Source organism: Mchenga conophoros, linkage group LG12 (genome assembly GCF_057382185.1).
Source record: "Mchenga conophoros isolate Kocher_MC1m ecotype Shallow Benthic linkage group LG12, M_conophoros_male_GT1.1, whole genome shotgun sequence".
NCBI classification, from domain to species: domain Eukaryota; kingdom Metazoa; phylum Chordata; class Actinopteri; order Cichliformes; family Cichlidae; genus Mchenga; species Mchenga conophoros.
Genome location: NC_140537.1, coordinates 23,069,949 through 23,092,059, shown reverse-complemented (window position 1 = coordinate 23,092,059; position 22,111 = coordinate 23,069,949). Strand labels below are relative to the sequence as shown.

The 22,111-nt window shown below is 41.0% G+C and overlaps 1 protein-coding gene across 2 annotated transcripts in view; it reads left to right on the top strand.

Moving 5' to 3' along the window:
- The first annotated feature begins 1,410 nt into the window (after positions 1–1,410).
- The window catches only part of ntrk2a (neurotrophic tyrosine kinase, receptor, type 2a), a 107,777-nt gene continuing 87,076 nt past the window's right edge, over positions 1,411–22,111 (top strand). The window contains exons 1-9 of one of the 2 annotated variants that reach the window (XM_085294603.1): positions 1,411–2,085; positions 5,049–5,123; positions 6,372–6,443; positions 6,877–6,945; positions 7,830–7,978; positions 18,377–18,510; positions 19,435–19,567; positions 19,811–19,882; positions 20,081–20,308. In XM_085294603.1, the coding sequence (XP_085150729.1) occupies positions 1,826–2,085; positions 5,049–5,123; positions 6,372–6,443; positions 6,877–6,945; positions 7,830–7,978; positions 18,377–18,510; positions 19,435–19,567; positions 19,811–19,882; positions 20,081–20,308 (1,192 nt within the window). In that variant the 5' untranslated portion in view covers positions 1,411–1,825. The remainder of the gene's footprint in view (positions 2,086–5,048; positions 5,124–6,371; positions 6,444–6,876; positions 6,946–7,829; positions 7,979–18,376; positions 18,511–19,434; positions 19,568–19,810; positions 19,883–20,080; positions 20,309–22,111) is intronic. The other variant, XM_085294604.1, reaches the window with a different exon arrangement.

Genomic DNA, 22,111 nt, shown 5'->3' with positions numbered 1-22,111 from the left:
TTAATATATCACAGACCTGTAACACGGGTTGCATCCTGTAAAGGAGCAGAGAGGAATCTGAATATTCTGTTTTTGTCAGACACAATTTTTTTTAATTGGTACACCCACGTTGCTCTGTGCAGAGTGCATACACCCCAGTTTGTGAGGCAGACACCCACCAGATTGGTCTGCACACAAACAGGGCTCCATAATTACGCTCCTCTATTCAGCAGCACTGCCTGTGCGTCAGCACAAACGTCATATTAGAGCTGCACATGGGGGACGGAACATTGGAGAGGAGAGGAGAGGAGAGGAGAGGAGAGGAGAGGAGAGGAGAGGAGAGGAGAGGAGAGGAGAGGAGAGGAGAGGAGAGGGAGCCTCGCAGATGTGGCGTGCTGGGGCTTCTGCTGCTTGCAGGCAGATGTTCTGTCATCCTCTGTCTCTCACTTATAAGGTGAACGACTGTGGAGGAGTAGCTCTGTTCTCCAGTTGTAGAGAGCAGGGAGAGACCAACTCTTATGTTAGCAATTCATCCAGCTGAAGGAGATCTGGCCTATAGCAACAGGGTGACTGGCATACAGCCGTATAACTTGCACTCTAAGATGACATGTTATTGATTCAGGTCTGGTTTGGCTGAGAGCCTCTGATCATTATGAAATATGGCCTAATGATTTAATATGGTGACGCCAGGTGAAGTACATGCCAGCTAAAGACCTGATGATCAGTGATTGCTCACTCTTTCTCTGTACATATTACATCCAGCCTGCATCTTTAAGCATCTCTCAGCTCAGTTAGAAATAAAGCTCCAGGATATTTAAACACAGTCGGCTACTCTAACATGTCGAATGAGGATTAAATAGGAAGCGACTGCGAAAAACAGCTTTGTTTTTCATTGATTAGCTGTGTACCGTTCCAGAAGTATTACAGCCAGATGATAATCATAAAAACGATGGCAACAGTGTTGATGAGAATGATTACGACAATTAGAGCCTCTAAATTGATAGCCCCTTGTATCTCATTTAGTCAACGATCTGAAGCCAGGTAGCGGATAAATTAAGTAAGCTGTTCAGAGCACAGGTCTTTCCACGCCTCTGTCTTTCTCTTTATGTCAGATAAGGACGCTCACATCTTGCTACAAGGAAACTTAACTAAACCAAATGAGGATAAATTATTAACCAGACAACACGCGTGGAGAGCGAGCACAGGCTTTGGTGATGTGCCCCTTGAGCAAGAAACAGTTGTGCTCTTCCCCTGACCCTTCCCCCGGACCTTCCTGAGAGCAGGGTACGAGAACCGGTTCTCTAAGAGGGCATCGGTGATGTTTATTCACGGCGTGCATTGATGCTCCTTCATCCTCTTCATCCCGGCGAAGGTGAGGTGCGGTGCTCACCTTCTGACTGTCATTTTGTACACCTACATCACCACCACCACTAACAACAACCGAAAATTACCCTCCACACACGACAACTCTGTCGGGAGGAGGTTCCGGTGCTTGTCAGCTGAGAGAGAGAGAGGGGGAGAGCGAGAGCGATCCTCCTTGGCACACATTGCCAGTGTGGCAGTGAGATTTTGACTAACTGGCTGACTGACTGGGGGATTCTGGAGGAATCACACGGGGAAGGGACTACACGCTCTCCGGTTTTCTCTTTTTCCCACCCCTTTCTCTCCTTCTAGTCTGTCATCGCCGGAGAGGTCGATGGTTTTGTAGCCTGCATCCATCTCAGCGGCGGATTTTGTTTTATTTCTCCTCTCCTCTATTGGCCGAACCGGGGCTGATCCCAGCCAACCTGGGCCGGGCCGTGGAGCTATTCAGCGAGCCTTATAGCTGAAGTTGGCGGCACCCGAGATGAGCGCCTTGAGACCCGGGAGCGGGGCTCTCTCCTCGCCGGGGAGACGGTTTGGGTCGTGGCGGTGCTGCTGCTGGTGGTGGTGGGTGTTGGTAGTCGGGGTGGCGGTAGGTTCGGGTGATCCGTGGATGTCCGCCGAGGCATGCCCCTCTTCTTGTTCCTGCAGCAGCACCAGGATTTCTTGCGTGGACCCGGAGCGGGGTATCAATGCCTTCCCCGTCCTGCAAACCGAGGCAGAGATGGAGAACATCACCGACATGTGAGTTTCCCTCATAAGCACCGGTTCACGGAGAGATGTGAAGCTAATGCATCAGGGGCAAATCAGCATATTTTTCCCGACTTTATCCTTTTCCAGCGGCCCACATTTCCCAGAACTTCCCAAATAAAGAAACGGCATCCTTCACCCCTATTCAGCCAATTGTATGGGGAGCTGACAGATACACAGTCAGCAAAGAAAGCGGCCCAAATGTTGTTTATTTCTGATGTGATGAATGAATTTTAAAGCGAATTCGTAAATCCATATCACTTCAGGTAGGATTTTAAGTAACCGACAGCCTACACTTCTTTCCTCGTTGGCAAGGGTTTGCCTCAGAAAGGCATCAAGTGCAACCCACATTGCATAACAGACTCTTTGGCATCAAGGGGCACATCAGTCTTTCGGCACCAGCGAGGAAACAAGCTCGTTTAGAAATGAAATGCAACTGAAGCTGATGGGCTTTATTCTAACAAATAGACAGCTCAGTCTGCGCGCGTACGTGCTCGTGTTTGTGTGGAGACGCCAGACACTACAGTCCAAATATTAGCACAGACACTTCCCAAGATGGCTTATATGAGTGTAGGCTATCTAAATGAACCACACAGGCGGAGAGAATCGATGCTGAAGAAAGAAAAAAAAGAAAAGTGACGTTTTTCTTGTCAGACTCAACATTTTGCTGGCAGTCTCTTTAAGGTTGGTCGGGCGCAAGATGCCATAAATCTCAGTGTGTGTTTAGATGTACTGTATCATCTCCTCTCCGGGCTGTATTTGAGCTTTTTCCACTCACATTTAATGAAACGTCACTTGGCCTGAAAATGAGCTGAGGCACCTCTGCAGCCGAGACAAATTAAACGGGAGATTAAGGTTTTTAATTGCGCCAGCATATTTCTTGGCAAAGATAAACGGCCTTGTTGGTAATGACTTATGTCGGAGATAAACAGTTTTTATCGGCGGCCTTGGAGAAGCCTTGGAAGCTCTTTGAATGAGCCAGTGTGGTGAAAAGCACTGACCGAGTGCTTGGCTAATGTAAACAGACAAATTACTGATGACCGTGGAACTGCTAATTCCGAACGACCTTGCCAAAAAAAAAAAAAAAAAAAAAACCTACTGTAGGTCATCGTGCGCCCTGTCGTATGTGCCGTTTTTGGTTGGACTTAGTTTATGACAGTTGATCTGAATCCTCAACAACTGGTCAGAAATCGATGTGCTGTATGGGTGTAACAGCTCACACAGTCTGCGGTGATGTCTCTTTTGTGCCCTAATGTGTAGCCTGCGGTATGTATATGCTCAGAATTCCAAACAAATCATACTTAGTCACCATCTGTTAAGAAAATATCCTTTAGAGGGGATTCAGGGAGGTGGCTGTGCTAATGACTGGATAATACAGACAATCATAAATGGCAATGTGTTTTGTTACGCACAGAAAATGCCCTCCTGCTTAAATACTGAAAACATAACCACGCGTACAGAAATTTCCCAGAGTTTGTATATTCACGCTTGTACCCCTACACCGACAGACAAAGGAGGCTAAAGCACATATGTGGGTATAATAATGGTTATTTAAAAGCTCAGTTAAATTCCTGCCAGCTCACTAAAACAGACATTCAGCGACGGCTTCGTCAAACATGTGCACACTTGTGTTATTTGACAGCAGCGTTATTATTCATCAAGACTGTCTGCTGTTCCCCTTTAGACTCTTTTGCAGGTGTTTATTTTATTTTATTTTGTTTTATTTTTATTTTTTAAGAGCAGACACCGAGTGACTAATTGGTGATTTATTTCCGATCGCAAACGAGTTCGTTCCACTAAAATCATTTTGTCACATTGTCCATGCATCACTGCCGTCAGGCTTTAGTAGTACAGTGTGCTCCTTATTGAGAGATACATTTCATTATCACCAGATTTTTTTCCCTACGTTTTTTTTCTAGTGGATTGTGATGGGAAATGAGGGGAAGGAAAGGATAGGTGTTGTGCACAAAAGGTTTTCTGCAGCACCCCAGACATGCAGATTGCATGGTGTACTATTTTAAGGAATTATATTCTTATTTAACCACCTGTATCTATGTTACTTACCCCCCTCCCCCCCTTTTTTTCCCAAAGGGGCAGAAAACAGGCAGCAAAACACTAAGTAATCGGAAGTAAACACAACATCCACTTTATATGCAAGCCAAACCAATTGCATTGCAATTTAGAGCAATCACACTGACCAGTGCTACTATGGTAGCAACCCCCTAAATTCACCAGGACCCCCCTGCTAAACAGGCCATGTGCTGTCCCTTCAGTCCTAACTCATTTATTTTTTCACTTGCATCAACTAAAATGTAATTATTATGGCATACATTGAGAAACATGAACTAAAAGTTACACCTGATGAATTTGCAATATTTCCCAAAAGAATTGCTCCTTCATTTCTACAGCCTTCAACAAATCAATCAATAGAGATGGTTTTTCTCACTCACTGCTTGTCTACCCCCTTGGAAAAAAACACATTATTTACTGACCTTGTGATTTAGCAAGGGAGTATGTGCAATAAGTGCAGGACAAAGGGCGGTGCTGTGACTGTTACAGTGTGTTCCCTTGATGGGAAAGACTGTCCAGAGCTTTTGTTTAGCTCTAAATGTTCTCAGAAATCCGACCCCGAAGCTGTGATATTCAAAGATCGCATATACTGCTTTCCAGCACACATTCGCACAGCTAAATTCATTCACCCAAGGGAGTTGCCCACAATCATCTCCTGCTGGCTCTAGAATCAAGTGCCATGCACAAGTGCTGCTGAGGAAAAGAGGCGAGAACTGTTCCTTTTTCACTGCCCCCCCCATCTCCTACGTACCACCTGCACGCTTTCCAGAGTCCTTTTTTTTCATTATTATTTTATTTTGGTCCCTCTGACTTTTTGAAATGCTTCTGTTTATGCTTCCACCTGTTAACAAATGAGCCGTCTCACCAACGCTTGGTTCTCTTGACAGTTACATCGCAAACCAGAGCAGCTTCTCCTCCATCAGCGACAAAGACCTGCACTACTACAAGAATCTCAGGAACCTGTGAGTCTTTAATGGCTTATATTACCCGTGTACCCTTTGAGGTCTGTCTGCATTATTTTAAAGTGTTCTTGTCCAATGTTGGACCCAAACAATAGGCAGCATTTCTATGTACATTCTCTCCTCTTTTTTACTAGTCTTATTCATTTATTTCAGCCTTGTTGTGTTTATCACTGCATCACACAGTGTTTTGTCCAGTTCTGCACTTCTTTATCTTAATTTGCTTCTTTAAAAGAAAAAAAAAAACTATAACCACTAGCAACCACTTTCTTCTACCCTGAAGATAAAATCTGTTAGGAAAACGCTACCTAATTTCTCAACCAGTATCCCATTTGCCAAGCAAATTAGCACAAAGCACATATCCACAGTGAGTGTGCTGTATGGTTTTCATTGTGGCTGGACTCATGGGAAAACAGCTATAAATGCAGGAAGTCTTAAATGCTGTGTTTAAGCTTCTATCTGAAACAAATGTCCCGTGTGTCTAAGACACGCTGCACAAACACTTACACTCTGTGCTGTGTTAATGTAATAGTGTGTGATCTGACTAGTCATACAACAATATTTTGTTATGATTCACACTTTTAATGACTAAACACTCAGCCCAAGTGATGCCACACCATCAGCTGCAGGAGATAACATCGCACCAAACGGCAATATTGTCTTACAGCCTCACCTTAACTGATAAAGGGCAAAGACTTTATGCATCCCGTTATAGCATCGTTGTGTAATGCCTGTTGTGTATTAATATTAATTTTTTATGTACATAAAAGCATTTCTATTGGGGTACCATTTACACTATGCCCAGCGGATCCAGTGTATTAGCTTCGATTAGCTCTGATGGATGAAGTTTTTATTGGAGTTGTTTATATAAACGTCATTTTAACAGAAAGGGAGACTGATATAAGATTTTAATATGAAAAACAACCTTTGTTTGTCTCTGTCAGTTTGCATCACAGACATCCCTATATTGGACAGCCAATAACAGAAAGCATGTCCTCTTTTAAATCTCTAAATGTTCATCATTTGATTAGTTCTTTGGACCTAAATTGTTCTACTTTCTAAAAAAAGTGTTGTGTTAATATATATATATATCCTGGTTGTGGTTTGTAGGTCATATAAGACAATAAGGAGAGCAGAATATGGGTTACCAGGTTCTTATTGCTGGCACATATCCTCGTCTTGCCTGGCTTGTGATGTGAGACAAATGTTCATGAAGATACTGATGATGTTCTTGCTTTTGTTTTGTGGCAGAACGGTGACCAACAGCAGGCTAACATATGTATCAAAGCTGGCCTTTCAGAACAACTTTAAACTGCAGTACTTGTGAGTAAAAAGTCATGCTGTTTATTCCTTCCCTTCGATTGAAAATGTGTACCTTTGCAACGCAATGTGAACAAGTCACACTGTGAAGAGAAAATTAATAAGTAAGAAGAAAAGCCAGTGAAGGCAGTGAGATTGATGAAAAACGAAGTCCGCTACAAGTTAACAAGATTTATAATTGATAGTCAAACCGTGATGCAGAGTCAATATAATTAAAGTTTAGTTTGATACTTATTATATGTAATTAATGCGACACTTAAGGTTAATTGTGACAGTCTGTGACAATGTGTGGGGAAAACTTTAAATGAGAAATATAATACAGGCTTATTAGTGTAGATAGAAGCAGACATGTGCTATTAGTCCTAACAACAATCCACTACTTTGCTTTGGTGCTACAAACACTGTCTTCTTCCCTAATGTTTGATTTAATTTCTAGGAATCTGAAAGATAACAACCTGTCATCCCTGTCCTGGAGGATATTCAAACACCTCAACATCTCTTATCTGTGAGTTCAGAGGAACCTTTGCTATCAGTCTTTCTATCCCTGTGTGTGTCTGTTGGTTTACCTCCTAGTTACTATGAGAGTCTTTAGATAAACACAAATACACACAGTAGCATCTGTAATAGCATCTTAGGTTTTTAATCTCATCGGTTCATAGTTCTATTTAGTCCGTAATTTTCCTCAAGCAAGAAAATGTTTTTTTTTAGAAGTTCTTGATTAAAGAGGAGCTGACTTTTTAGTTGCATTCAGAGTCCAGTCAGATCCTAATTTGAAACAGAGAGTCAGAAATAGTGACATAGTTGTTACGGGATAGTAATTCAACTACAAACTTAGGTTTATATTGGAACGCAACCGGTTGGTTGTATAGTAAGACAAAACCCTACAATAACTGAGTTGCCTGTTGCAATGAAACATGTCGCAGAGCAGTCAGTCTGTCTGTGTTTATAAATTACATGGAAGTTATCTTTAACCCTTTGGCAATCTGTCTGAGAGTGATTGCAGTGAGTCTGAGTCAGACTGTGATTGTTTGGAGACAAGTTGGCCCCCACCAGACAACCTGTCCAATCCCTTTGCAATCAAAAGTGTTCACCCAGGAGGTTGAGGTTGTATTTTATTCTTAGATTTATTTTCCCCGTTTCTATTTTTCCCCCGATTTAAAAGCTAAATAACAGCACAGAGAGCATGCAGAGATGTTAGTAGCAAAACCTTGTAATGTGACAAAAAAAGAAAAAAAAAACAAATCCCAGAAACACTTAACACTAGTGGTGTCGAACAGTTACAATTCCTCTCTTTCTTAAATCTTCCAAAATGTCTGTTACTCTTTCGTGCTTTGCTATGCTCTGCTTCTCACAGATCTTCAATGTGTGTGTGTGTGTGTGTGCTTCTAGGATCCTGTCTGGAAACCCTCTCCACTGCTCCTGTGAGAACATGTGGATCAAACTGTGGTTAGGAGAGGAAGCAGACATTCAGGAGCTACGCTGCATTGAGGACGGAGGAGCACGCAAACTGCTGTCCAGACTGACATTACCTAACTGTGGTAAGGGCGTGCGCACACACACACACACACACACACACACACACACACACACACACACACACACACACACACACACACACACATAGGGTAAGGACCTGGAAAAAACATTCACAAGCTGTAGCAGAGTGTAAAGCGTTGAAGCACCTGGAGGAAAAAAAATCAATCCTAATAGTTTCCTGTGCAAATATTTTTCCAAGGGCTTGCTTATATTTTGTCGTGTTCTTATGTATTTTTCATATGTCTGACACATCTGTTTTTATGTGCACAGTTTGTATAAATGTGTATGTACACGTGTGCGGTATGAAACTTGATATTTGAAGACAAATGTGCTAAGTGTTTTGGCAATTCTCAGGAGGTGTGGGGGTTGAATGAATAGAGACACTGAAGCTTGCTGTTAACACCTAAGAGGATAACTGTACAAAGAGTACAATTCATGCACTGACTACAGCCTCTGCAGTAATCAGTAATATATACCTACTGGTATGTGAGTAGGACGGATGTGCTGCACGGACGGCATTGCACTTACATGGAGTGTCGCTTAGCCTGTATATTGTAATTTCCCAAGACACTGTGAAGTGCAGAAAGCTACAATGTCTTATGCATGAGCAAGCAAACAAATGACCAAATAAAAGCACGCACGCACACTTAGAGCCTCACTTTCACAGGGCTTGAACATGTTGTTTGCTCTCTGTTGTGTGTCACCAAAACGCCATCAGCGCTGCACAGACTGATTTATCTTTGTCCAGTTGGGATTTTTTCTCATGCGATGCACAGATTAGCTGCTAGATGGAGTAAAGTGAAATGACCGACACACAGGTTATGCATGTGTGTGCCGTTTGTGAGTGTGTGAGGGTTGTGTTGTCCTATAATACTAGGCGGGGTAGGCTTAGCCTTTCTGGACAGGTGTCCAGCCATCCGATCAAAAGTTACGAGTGTTCATCTTCCTGTTTGCTCTAAATTTCATACATTTATGATGTGCCATAGCGCTCTATTTCACTCCTCTGGTTAACCCAGCATGTTTAATGTGATGATAGGTTTTAAAAAATGGCTGCAAGTTCTGTTAAACCTGTCAGAGATTTCCTCTAATCAGAAGTTCATGTATTAAAATTTTAATTTGGGGAGGCTCTGACTCAGGAGGTAGAGGTCCAAGTCCTTCAGCCTGCAAGTCCAAGTATTCTTGAGCAATAAACCAACCCCCAAATTGGTCCTGATGTATCCACCGTAGGGTGAGTGCATCCATGATAGAAAACCCTTGGCTTGTAGCAAAAAGCTCTTCAAGTACCAGTCCATCTAACAATTAAATGTGCGTTAGATGGGTTCAGTATTCTTGTGTAGTTCTATAAAAGTACATGCTTGTATATTGTATCAATTAATGATCCCACAAGCATCAGTTCCTTTTGATAGATACATACCACTGCATGCTGGGAACATTGCACAAGAGCTGCAGTTTTGCACGACCCAGTTGTCTAACCATAATTTGGCCCTTATTAAACTCGCTCAAATCCAGGCGCCACAATGAAGAGGTAATCAGTGTTATTTGCTTCACCTGTCAGTGGTCAAAACGTTATGCCTGATCGGTGTATCCTTGTAGTAAAAAGGTCTATAAGTACCAGTCCATTTACCAATTAGATGCGTGTTATTTCCAGTATTCTTGTGTACTTCTGTGCATGCTTGTATGGTGTATCACTGAAAGCTCTGTCATTACATTGAATGTGCTAGATTAACCAAAGGAGAGAGAGAGAGAGAGAGAGAGAGCATCATGATGTATTGTACGGTACACGCTTGTATGCTTGTAGTAAAAAGGTCCATTTACCAATTAGATGTGTGCAATGTTTAACATTCTTGTGTACTTCTGGGGAAGCATTGTATTGAACGAGCAGGTGAACAACATGAAAACAAGGCTTTTATATTTATTATTATATTTATATGTACATGTGTAACCTGGGGGAGGAGATGTCTAATGAAGCTATTACATTATGTCTCAGTGAGCCGTCCCTATTGATTATTTTCCCTTTTGCTTTTACTACCGAAACTACGAGGGTATCGATTGTAGAAGTATTCGTCCTAAGTATTTTCACACACACGTACCCACAAAACAATCTGTCCTGCTTTTATTCTGGAGGTTTGCAGGGAGCCTGACGATGTGTGCGTGTGTGTATTAGCTGTGCTGCTATTTTAGAGAATAAACGCACAGATCTTGATCGTTGCCTGTAGAAACCATCATATGTCTGCTACGTATGTCAGTCGTACGTAGAGCTTACTTAGAGATTTTGTTTTGTGTTCCTTCCCTGTTCTTTTCCTCGCCACATGCAGAAAACAAAGAAACGTTAGTTTAGTCAGGATTTAGTTTATTGCGCGTATCGTTATCAGAGATCATACAAAACCTGCCAAATTTGTGCATCGCTTTGCCTAAGTTGCTCATCTATTCCTTCTTGCTGCTCACCTGCAACAGCAGCATGCTAGGACTATATGATGCTTTGTGTAATTCAGCACATAGATGACATCATTGACTCTGAAAGTTGCTGACTGTATGTACTGCAGTAAAATGAAGTGTTATAAAGACCATCTGCACTGTGTCCCATAGCACCGGTGACCTGCTGTCACGCAGCAGATTTCATTTCCTTTTCCACTGAATCATCATGTTTTGTTCTCTAGGAATAAAAAGACAAAACCCAACTTTTCTAGATTTATGGAAAGCTGCAATATTATAAGCAAACCCCACAAAGATGATCACATTTTAAAAGCAAGAAAAGACGCTTTCCACAGATTTAATCAAGAAACGTTTCTTTGACCTGCCAAGAAACACAGTTAATATTATAATAAAGAATTATGTCTTTACAGTCCTCCACATACAATTACTTACCACATAAGTGTAATGTCAGTTTAAGTACACTTCCAGGACAGGCTTCTACAAACCACAAGGCTTTTATGCTTATGGGAGTGTTTATGAAGCATGAATGTATAAATGTCAGCAGTTATTTGACACTTTATTCTTCCCTTCTTTATATCATCTGTATGAATTTTTCATGAATCATTCTATTTTGGACACTCTTCTGTTCATAAGATGTGTCAAATTACAGCTTGACCTGTCTCAGAGTCTGACCTGCTCTCATTCTCTGGATTTGTTGATTTTTTTTCCAATCGTGTGCACTGTATCTGTCTCAATCTGGCATTTAGAGCTTGAGTTTGACCAGAGTAAGCAAATAAAACTTGTTTTCGCCTTTCGGATGGGGAGTGCACCCCAGTTTATTTTAGTAATGTGGCATTATAAAGGAATTTTCATGTCAGACTTAAATTTATAAGAAAAAAATCATCAGTCAAATCCGCTTTATGAGCCTAATCATGTTTTGGGGTTTTGTTTTAGCATCTTTGTTGTTCACAGAGGAATCAATCTGGTGAAAAATAGCTCTGGGCAATCCGGACACTCAGGGCACAAACAATAAGTTAGCTTGCAGGAAGCTAACAATGTCATTGATAATTCCTATTGATCTGTCCCCTCTACCTTCCCTCCATTAGCAGAGGATATTTTTGGCATTAGCACAGTTACAGCAGGGCCTCTGGAGAGGTGGGCGGGGGACCCCCTGGCAGAGTGACATATGAGTAGGAGGACATGGTGGGGCAGGGGTGCCAAATAATGCCCCAGGGCTAACAGTGATACACCAAAAAAGACCTTTCAGTCTGGCCAAACTGCTAGCCCCGCGCTTCATGCTCATAGTTCTTCCTCTTTATTTGGCATTTTCCATCTGCCTGTCTGCTTTATGTAAAACCTTTCTGTCTGTGGGCCTGAACATTTCTGAGCGACATTATGAAGAAGGCACAAAGAGGAAATGCCCATCGATGCCCTCGGGCCGACACTGATCTCACAGGCGAGCCTCATACGATTCTCCGTCTGTGTTTCCCCATGGACTGTTTATGGTTGGAGCTCCGCCCCGAAAGGATTACAAACACAGAGCCTGTTCAATGTGCAAAATAAAAACATCAGCTGTGTCACTCAGCAAAAATGTTGGCAACGGCAGGTGTTTAACAGTCCCGCTGTTTCTTAATAACGGGGTAATTAAAACAAAACAAAAGAGCCATATTTAACTCTTTATAAAGTCTTTCATTTTGTGTCCTTCTCTCAGTTCCTTCTCCCTTTAATGCCACGCTTGTTAATGGTAAGAAGGGCAAGTTTAAGCTTTTTCCACCATCGCTCTTATAACACCTTTAGCTTCTGCTAAATGAATCAAATTCCATTAAAGTGAATAACTGAAACCAGCTGTCCTGAGCAAAGGGTGCTTTTTCCCGGCGCTGTAGAAATTATAGCAGATGTATTACCAGATTCCCGCTGGGCACATCACAGCACAGGTGCACTCTGCCTTCATCTGTGTCTCTCTCAGTTAGTCATTCCAGTCAAACACGCAAAATGACAGTCAGTTGTTGCCCTTAATCATCTATTTTTTTTGATTGCTGTTCAAAGAATTTTTGCCTCTGTCCCCGTCATTTCCTTTCTGACTTAATTGGCTTTACCATCCAATCTGTGCATAGGCTTTTGAATAGTTGTATAGTAGATAAAACTAAAATTCAGCAGCACAGGCAAACACAAAACAGACCAGATGGCTTCTGTAAGAGTTTGTGGACAGGAAATGCTAATTACATATGTGAACTTTCCTACATGTTAAATAGTGAGGAATAAAGCAAGACACAAAAGATTTAGTAAGTATATTATGTCAGTAAAGCAGTTGGGAGGCACAACACAAAAACACATGACAGATGAGGCAGATTGTTGTATTTGTAGCTTGTAACCTTGTTTTATGAGGTAGTTGAAGTTAAAGTAACAGGCCTGAGAAGTTCAGCTTAATTCAGTTAAATTGTATTTATCTTTATAATGTAAGATAAAGACTCTACAATAAAACAGAGAAAACCACAACAATCAACAACCGCTTGTGAGCAAACTTGGCACTTGGCAACAGTGGCAAGGAAAAACTTCCTTTTAACAGGAAGAAATCTTCAGCAGAACCAAGCTAGGGGCAACCATCTGCCACGGCCACTTAGGTTAAGGGGAAAAAAAGAAAACAGAGGGAAACAAGAACCACTCAGTGCATTGTGGGAAGCCCTCTGCTGTCTAGGCCTGTTGTATCGTATCTTAGAGAAGGCTCAGGGTCACCTGATTCAGCCTTAAATAAATACTCGAATTTTAAGCCTAATTTTAAAAGTAGAGATGGTGTCTGTCTCCCAAATCCAAACTGGAATCTGGTTCCACAGAAGACGGGCCTGAAAGCTGAAGGCTCTGCCTCCCATCCTACTTTAAACAGGAACCACAAGTAAATCTGCAGTCTGAGAGCAAAGAGCTCTAATGGGGTGATGTGGTACTATGAGGCCTTTAAGATAAGATGCAGCCTGATTATTCAAGACCTTGTATGTGAGGAGACGAATTTTAAGTTTGATTCTGGATTTAACAGGGAGGCAATGAAGAGATACAAATATAGGAGAAACGTGCTCTCTTTCTAGTCCCTGTCAGGACTCTTGCTGCAGCATTTTGGATCAACTGAGTTCTTTTCAGGGAGTTTTCAGGACATCCTGATAATAATGAATTACAGTAGTCCAGCCAAGAAGTAATAATGCATGAATTACATTTTCAGCATTACTCTGAGACAGGATATTTCTAATTTTAGAGATATTGAGCATATGCAAGAAAGCAGTCCTACATATATGTCCTGGTCTAAAACGACTGCAAGAGTCCTCACAGAGTTACTGGAGGCCAAGGTAATGCCATCCAGAGTAAGCATCTGGTTAGACATCATGTTTCTAACATTTTTAAGGGTCAAGCACTATAACTGCAGCTTTATCTTAATTAAGAAGCAGGAACATAGAGGTCATCCAGGCCTTAATGTCTTAAGACATCTCCTGCTTTCCTTCTAAGGACATACTGCTGTCATTTTGAAGTTTTCATAACTGAAGGATTCAAGAGAGATTAAGAAGGACAGTTTGTGGGAAAGAGGACAGGCGGTCAAAACAATTCAATAAACAATCTTTATTAAAAATGGAAGAAAGTAAGTTCTAAGATTTTGAAATGAGCCAGAAGGATGTCTTTTTGCATAGCTTAACCCTTTTAATGTGGAAAGGAATTACAGCCATTTACATTTCAGTGATTGTGTCTCGTTCCCAAACAGAAGACTGTGTAGAGAGAATCTTTCTCAAAGCTAAGATGACTTTTCAACGCTATTTAACCCAAACCGCAACTTAGCCTTAATTTAATTGCCATAAAAATATTTCCCTAAGAATAGTGACTGCTTTGCATTTTAATGCACAGCATTTATGGTGTGAAAAAATGCATATAAAAGCTTTAAACCTTTCAGAAAGACAGTAGGACCCCTAAAAGTCTGAACCTAATCAAACAGTGCTCAAAACGGGAACAACAACTTTAAACACTGAAAACTGAGACATATAGAACATAAATCTGATTCTCCTGGTTTAAAGTTGTGTTTTCATTCTCAGTTAGATATTTTATTCTTTACACTACTGCAATTTTCTTCCTTCCTGGCAGAGAGAGCTTTTACCATAACAGAGGAAGCAGACTATGTTTGCAGGTGGTACGTGTCTAAGTAGCATCCACGTGAAATACAGGACCTGTGGTTTCCCAGCAGAACATCGCCAAGAGCATAGCACTGCCTCTGTTGGCTTGAGTTCTTTCGATAGTGTATCCTGCTGTCATCTCTCCTCCAGGAAGATGATGTGCACACAACCCGATGTCCATGTGAAAATAAAAGAAAATGTGATTTGTCGACTCAGATGCTCGGATGCTCGATGTAGATGTATTCAGTAGTGGATATATGGGTCAGCATGTCTACTCTCAGCGTTCTGCAGCAAGCTGTGATGCACTGTGTTCTGACACCTTTATATCAAAGGCAGCATTAAGGTTTTTAGCCACACACAGGCTAAGCATAATGACGTTGTGACCATGTCTTTGCTGCCAGTTCACCAGTCGTCCTTCCTTGGACCCATTTGGCCAAGAACACTGAGGAACTCGGTACAATAATTTAAATGTGGCCTAATTAAAATAAAAAAAAAGTGTAGAGAGATTCAAAACTTTCGAATGATCTGATGCTGGAGTTAAGTGTCAGCCTGATTGACTGTAATCTCAGACAAGAGATCAGCAATCATTAACACATCATCCTCCTCCCTTTGTCTCTGCATCATTTGTGAATCCTTCACAGTGCATGAACAGCAGAACATTGACAGGTAAACTTATGGACAGACTTTGTGTTGCGTGCCTCAGTGCTTTCCTCACCTCTCTCTGCTATACATTTTGTCAGAAAACTCTCTTTCTGCCTCTGCATTGCCTCAAAAAACACATCATTATGATGGAGCAGAAGGAAGGTTACATAATAAATGCTAACATTTCTCTGAACATCAATACAAATGTGCCTATTGTGGCCTGTAGCAAAAGCTAGCAACAATGACACTGAGTAATGCTGTCGCTGATGCCGTACTTGTAATTCATCACCCATTCATTGAACATAATCCTGGAAAATGAATGCAATATGGATTCCAGGTGTCAAGGAGTGTCAAGAGCTAGTATATGCATAGGTGCATCCAGGGGTCATTTGTGAAGTTTTCCCCACTTCTCTACCTGAGAGGTTGTCGTTTACAGAAAAGAAAGCTCTTTTGTGACACTAAAATATAGTCTTTAAGCAACGTTTACCAGAGCAATATCACAGTTTCTACTTAAATTGATCATTCTTGCTTATTCCAGTGCAACCTAGTAGTCAAATGACGATGCACAGTATCAGATGCAATGAACTTTGCCTCTTAACTTTTACGAGATTCAGTCTGAATTAGTGGTAAAGCGATGCATTTTCTTTTTATCTGACCCGTCTGACGTGGGCTTTGTGACCCTTGGCTTAAAAGTCAGATGTGCGATCCAGTTATTCAATTCAGAGTCATGGAAAGGTTGGAGACAGTCCCAGCTGTCACAGGGTAAGAGCCAGGTTACACCCTGGACAGATGTAATCTGTTGCAGGGTTAACACAGAGAGACAGACAGCCATTCACACTCACACCTACAGTCAATCTAGATTGATCTAATTAACCTAATCCCATGCATATCTCCATACAGAGCTCCAAGATTAGAAAAAATTTTTTTGTTGTGGAATCTTTAGACATAATTAATATTCAGTAATTTCCAAAAGACCAATCTTGATGGTACAACCAAGTTATTTCCAGGGTTTTATGTGTCAATATAAGATTAATATAAAACAAGGACAGAAGGACATAGACGCTACCACTTGGATGCATGTCAGAGACGGAATAACTCTGACAGCCTGAGTGGATGAGTGAATAATGAGCTGCTTTCCAAATAGAACACCTCTATACAAGTGTGAAGGCTACAGCAGTGTGGAAAAGACAAAAGAAAAAAAAATATTCAGCTGACCTTTTAGTACAAATCTAAACCCTGTTGTTACAGTGAGCATGTGAACTTCAAGTACAGACAAGTGAGAAATTAAAAGCAGCACCTGAATGTGGAACACGGAAAACCATTGCAGTTCCAGATGCTTCTGTTGAGAGGTCAAGGGGTTTCATGAGTCCAAGATGATGTGAATCAAATCCCATGGACACCAGCATCAGTTTTGAGCCCAGCTAAGGATCCATGGGATATCATGTTTCAGCACTGCACTGTATTTATTTGAAAAATATCATCAAATCACAAATTGAGGCAATATAAGTACAGTAATCTATTTATATTTCTACTCATAATAGAAGAATACTTGAAAATTCTGCAATGCATGACAGGAAATAACCTTAAAAATAAGAAGAAAACAAGCAGTTCGACCACTCAGATTTTTGTGCTCTTTAACCTTTATTCTTCCTTCGCTCTTATTGCATGTCGTCTTTATTTGTTTAAACGTATGTTTTGGAAAACATTAGCTTAAACGGTGAGTCAAAATTGGCCATGGTTTGAGTGATTTGAGTGTGAGTGTGAATGGTTTTCTGTCTTTGTGTCACAGACTGTCACAATGTAAATGTCTACATCTCTCACAAGAAAACAGACCTACATCAATAACCACCGCAAAGTTCAGCCATGCCTTCACAAAAGATATGGCTCAACACTACTAACAGAAACATAGCTGGGATTTTTTAGTCAAAAGGCTGAATGAAAAACCATTTAGCTAGTGTCTAACTCTCTTGCATGAATATAAATGTCGTGCATCCCTTGCAGACACCCGACTGCCAGAATTTCCTCACAAGTGGCTGCAGGTGAACTATAGCGCGGGCTCAGCGCTGATACACGACACAGTTCCGTATAATTGCTGGTGTTGTCACAATTGCAGGGCGATCTACCGTCCATAATTACAATAAAACCCTTTTCAATCCCACTTGTTGATTCTGAAAACATCTAAGCAGCTAAAGATTCAGGATCACACACTGGCATGGATGATTTAACTACCATAATTGAACATGAGGTCATAACGATCCTGCTGCACTTACATCAAAATCACGGTGGTTTGCAGAGGTTTTATGCTAATTTGTTGGCTTCAGTGGGAGATGTGTGAGTGTGTGTGTGTGTGTGTAATGTGCAGCCTGCAGATGGCTGTAGTGGCAGTAGAAAGCTGATTTACTGAGAGCCTGTTAAGATATGTCGTTCTGATATAGTAGCTGGGCTGCCACCAGTGAAATGACTGGTTTTTACGGCGTCTCACAGTGATTGAGTGGGTTGCCGTAGTGATAAGTGGGTTGCCCTGGTGATAAGCATTCTGCCGACGGACAGAAGAGGTTGGAAACGGGTGGGGAGAGGATGGGGTTTGATAAGAAATCTGTCCAGTTTTTATCTGCAGTAGCTGTCGACACTCTTCTCTTCTCTTCAATGATGTTATTGGACAGGGGACAAAAGTGGCAAGACTCTGATTGAGTCTGATTGGTCATGCTCAGGTCACATCCTGGTCACCTATGTAGACACACACACACAAACATATATGCACACACACACAGTCACCAGTGTCTTTGCTTTGACAGGGGCTTTAGACTGTGTCCAATCAATTTAGTAGTTGGGCTGCTGAAGACATGCACTAGTAATCAGTGTAACCATCACTGTGTTTGAACTCTGTCTCTTTGTCTGACTGTTTGATTGGGGTGAGTGTGCTTAAATGAAAGTGAGAGAAAGAGAGCAGGAGATTGAATTCGAGCTCTTTCTTTGTGTGTCCCTGTGGTTGCGTGTGTGTGTTTGCCTGCTCTTGTCTTGTTGTCGAGGTTCTTACGTGATTTGTATTTCAACTGAGAAGAAAAAAAACAGCGGCCTTAAACAGGCCTTAAATCCTAAGTTTGCTTCCTTTCCTACCACTTCCTGTCCTGTCCTCTCGCCATCTCTAAACTTTACGTTCTCCTCACTCTTCTCTCCTCCTTTCTGCCCCCTTGCTGTATGCAGAGGTTCCCACGGCAACGTTAACCCCATCCAATTTGACCAAAATGGAGGGAGAGAATATGGAGCTGTTGTGTACGACCTCTGGTGTCCCATCTCCTGAGCTGTTCTGGGATATGATACGTGTCGCCTACTATGAGGTTAGGAGACACACACACACAGACACACAGTGCACCAGCACTGCTGTCCTACTGTTACAGAAATTACGATATTGTGCTCTATGAGCTTTACATTTCAGCATTTCAGTATTCAGACCATTTGTTGCTATGATACTGTTATTTTAATGTTCCTACTCTGATTTCCAATAAATGGCTTATTACCATTAATTATAACTGCATTTTGGTTGCTTGTGTGTGTTGAAGACTTCATCTCTTGCAATCCCCCAAAGTCAGGGAACAGGTTCCGTGAAAATGTAAAGACAGACTCCAGCCAGGCATTTTTGCCCACATGGCTGCCCATTACTAGCTACCTCACAAGTCTACAACAATCAAAGTCTTACATGTAAAAGATTGTAGTAGCTTGCCGTTAGAATTTCTTCCCCCAAAGACAAAAGCATGTACTCTGATTGATCCCCTGCTGAATTTGTAAGCTTGCTCACTTACAAAGAAATGAACAGACTCTAATCTTTCTGTTAGTTTCATTTTAATGGAGAGAGACAGAATATCAAAACAAAACAAATTACTAAAAAAGTTTGACATGATTTGCATGTCCATGAGGGAAATAAGTATTTGATTTCCTCACAACACCAGAAGAAGGGTTTGGCTACCACAGACCGGCTGTGTCATCATAAAAACAATTAGCAATTTAGAGTATATTACTGTCAACACATACTTTTCCCTCTTGTTTAAAGTGCTATGAATGACATAACCCAGCGTTTCTAGTGTTTTATGCACATATCATGAACATTTAACAGCTTGAGCGTTATCGAGGTCCACTCTGATTTAAAAGTCAATTTTTACTTAATGTGGCTCTTGGACCTCTTAACATCACGATCTGACTTTGAAGACATTGTCTTCTACTAAGCAATCAGTTTTTGTTTGTGCGGCTGCTCTTTTCTCATGCAGATAGCGACATCGGGCCAGACTTCCAAGCTGCAACTGTTTAACCTGTCTTCCACGGATCACAACAGCAAGATCAGCTGCACAGCTGAAAACATTGTAGGAGACAAAGAGTCCTCTGTGGTGCTGAATATACTATGTAAGTTTATCCTCTGGCAAACTGCCCCAATTTAGTGAAGATTAATTTGTCAAAGCATCCCTCGATGCAGCGTAGTCTTTAAATCAGAGAATTAAAAGCTTGAGAAGACAACGGTTCTTCTCATCTTTTAATCTGTGTTCTTGCACGCTTCGCTAGTTTTTACCTTTGCCTTATCTTAGTTCTGTCTTCTGTTTGAATTTCACACTGTTGCTCTTAAACTCTCTTTTCTCTCCGCTGCATCAGTTCCTCCCAAAATCACAAAGCTGAGTGACGCAATTCCAGATCATCATTGGTGTATTCCCTTCAGCGTGACAGGTACAAGAGATGTCCACATGATTGTATTTAGTCATATTCTGATGTTTGATTTTTGTGATTTCACAAGGTCCCAACATAAAAAGACTTTCCCTAAGTCACACCAGTACCTGCGTAAATAGGGTAATGACATCTTTTTAAATAATGAAAACTAGTTAACGTTACTGGTTCTTTTGTATTGTTTTCACTACCTCTCTTTAGGAAACCCTAAGCCAACTTTCAAGTGGTCACAGAATGGTAAGCCAGTGAAGGAGGGGCAGTACATCTTCACCAGGATCCACGACTACGCTGAGAGAGAGTACCATGGCTGCTTGCAGTTGGACAGCCCTACACACATCAACAATGGGCGTTACAAACTAGAGGTTGCAAACCCCTATGGCACAGACGAAAAAGAAGTTGATGCTCATTTCATGCACATGCCTTCCGATGGTAAGATACAACATTATTGGATGTTTTATTTTCTGTTTCTACACCACTATCATCATGATGTCTGATCTGGTTATTAAAAAATTATCAGCAAGTTCATTTTTACTATTTTTTTCAAGAACATATGATATACCACTTCTTTTTTAACTAAATTATTAATTGAGGAAAAATATTCTTCATAATTAATAATCACAAGAACTAGACTATGCAATTTCTGGAGAAACAGTAGAGTGATTAATGCTACTGCTGGACTTGCTATGTTGTTAAGAAGTTGAAGCTAAGTAGACTGCCCCAAAATACTTTTGATAGTTTAAACTCTGGCACCTGAAACCATTCTGATAAATTCATGTCTAGCTAAGTTTTATTTGAAATATATTATTTATTTATAAACATCCTGTTAATTTTGTAATTTTACTTTGAAGATCTCACATTATTAAAGCATCTTGACAATGTCCAATACACAACTGGAGGCTCTGATTTTGATGAACTCTGATGAATTCTTTTGAAAATCAGACAGCTTTGGTCAACCGAATAGCTTTCTGTATTTAATTAATGGCTTTTATGTTGAAAGATCTACATGTTTTAAAGCTTACTGGTCTTCCATTAACAAGCTGGAGGATTTTATTTTGAAAATCTTACAGCAACACAGTCGCTGTTGTTAGCTGCTGGTGGGGTTTTTGGACTATTTTGTGTTTTTCATGTGTGCATATGAAAAAGAGGCAGACAGGAGAAGCTTTGACACTGAGTAACACCGTAACATATGTAAAGCCATGACTCCGTATCTGTATGGCTATGGAGACAAACAGTCAGGAACACTGACAGACAAATAAATAAATTGTATGTAAATTTATTGAGCGGCCCCAAAAGTTATATATATATATTTTTTTCTTTTTGTTTTACTTGTGTAGACCCGGAAAAAGACGTATTTTCAGCTTTTCTCAAAAAGTCCTAGATCAAAATATAATGGATCTGTTTTCGCCAGAAAGATGACACTGTTCTCATTAAGATGCCTCCAGGTCAAAGAGTGCAGATCAACTGGCATTGAGAAAAACACTGTTTGAAAAAGGAGAAATGTTCCTACTTTGTAGTCATGCAATGATGTCTGTAAACTGAAAACCATGAGCCTAGCAACAGGTTAGAGTTAAAAATTTCAGAAGAATATTTTTCCTTTCCCTGTCTGACAGTTAATTAATGTACAGGGTGGGCCATTTCTATGGATACACCGTAATAAAATGGGAATGGTTGGTGATACTTAAGTCCTGTTTGTGGCACATTAGTATATGTGAGGGAGCAAACTCCTCAAGATGGGTGGTGACCATGGTGGCCATTTAGAAGTCGGCCATCTTGGATACAACTTTTGTTTTTTCCATAGGAAGAGGGCCATGTGACACATCAAACTTATTGGTAATGTCACAAGAAAAACAATGGTGTGCTTGGTTTCAACGTAACTTTATTCTTTCATGAGTTATTTACAAGTTTCTCTTTGTTCACAGCCATTGAAAAGTCGAAGAGGTTAACACGTGAGGAGCGGATCGAAATTGTGTTGATATCTGGTGAACGCAGTAACCGGGTCATTGCAGCAGATTTCAATGCAAGACACCCTACGAGACCACCCATCTCCCATGCTACAGTTAGCAAACTGCTTGCTAAGTTTCGTGAAACTGGTTCAGTGTTTTATTTGCCAAAATGTGGATGCAAGAAAACTGTCACTAATGAAGAAACATCAGTGGCTGTCCTAGCTTCATTCAGCAAGAGCCCACAGCGTAGCACTCGCCGCATGTCACTGGATATTAGCTACTCACAAAT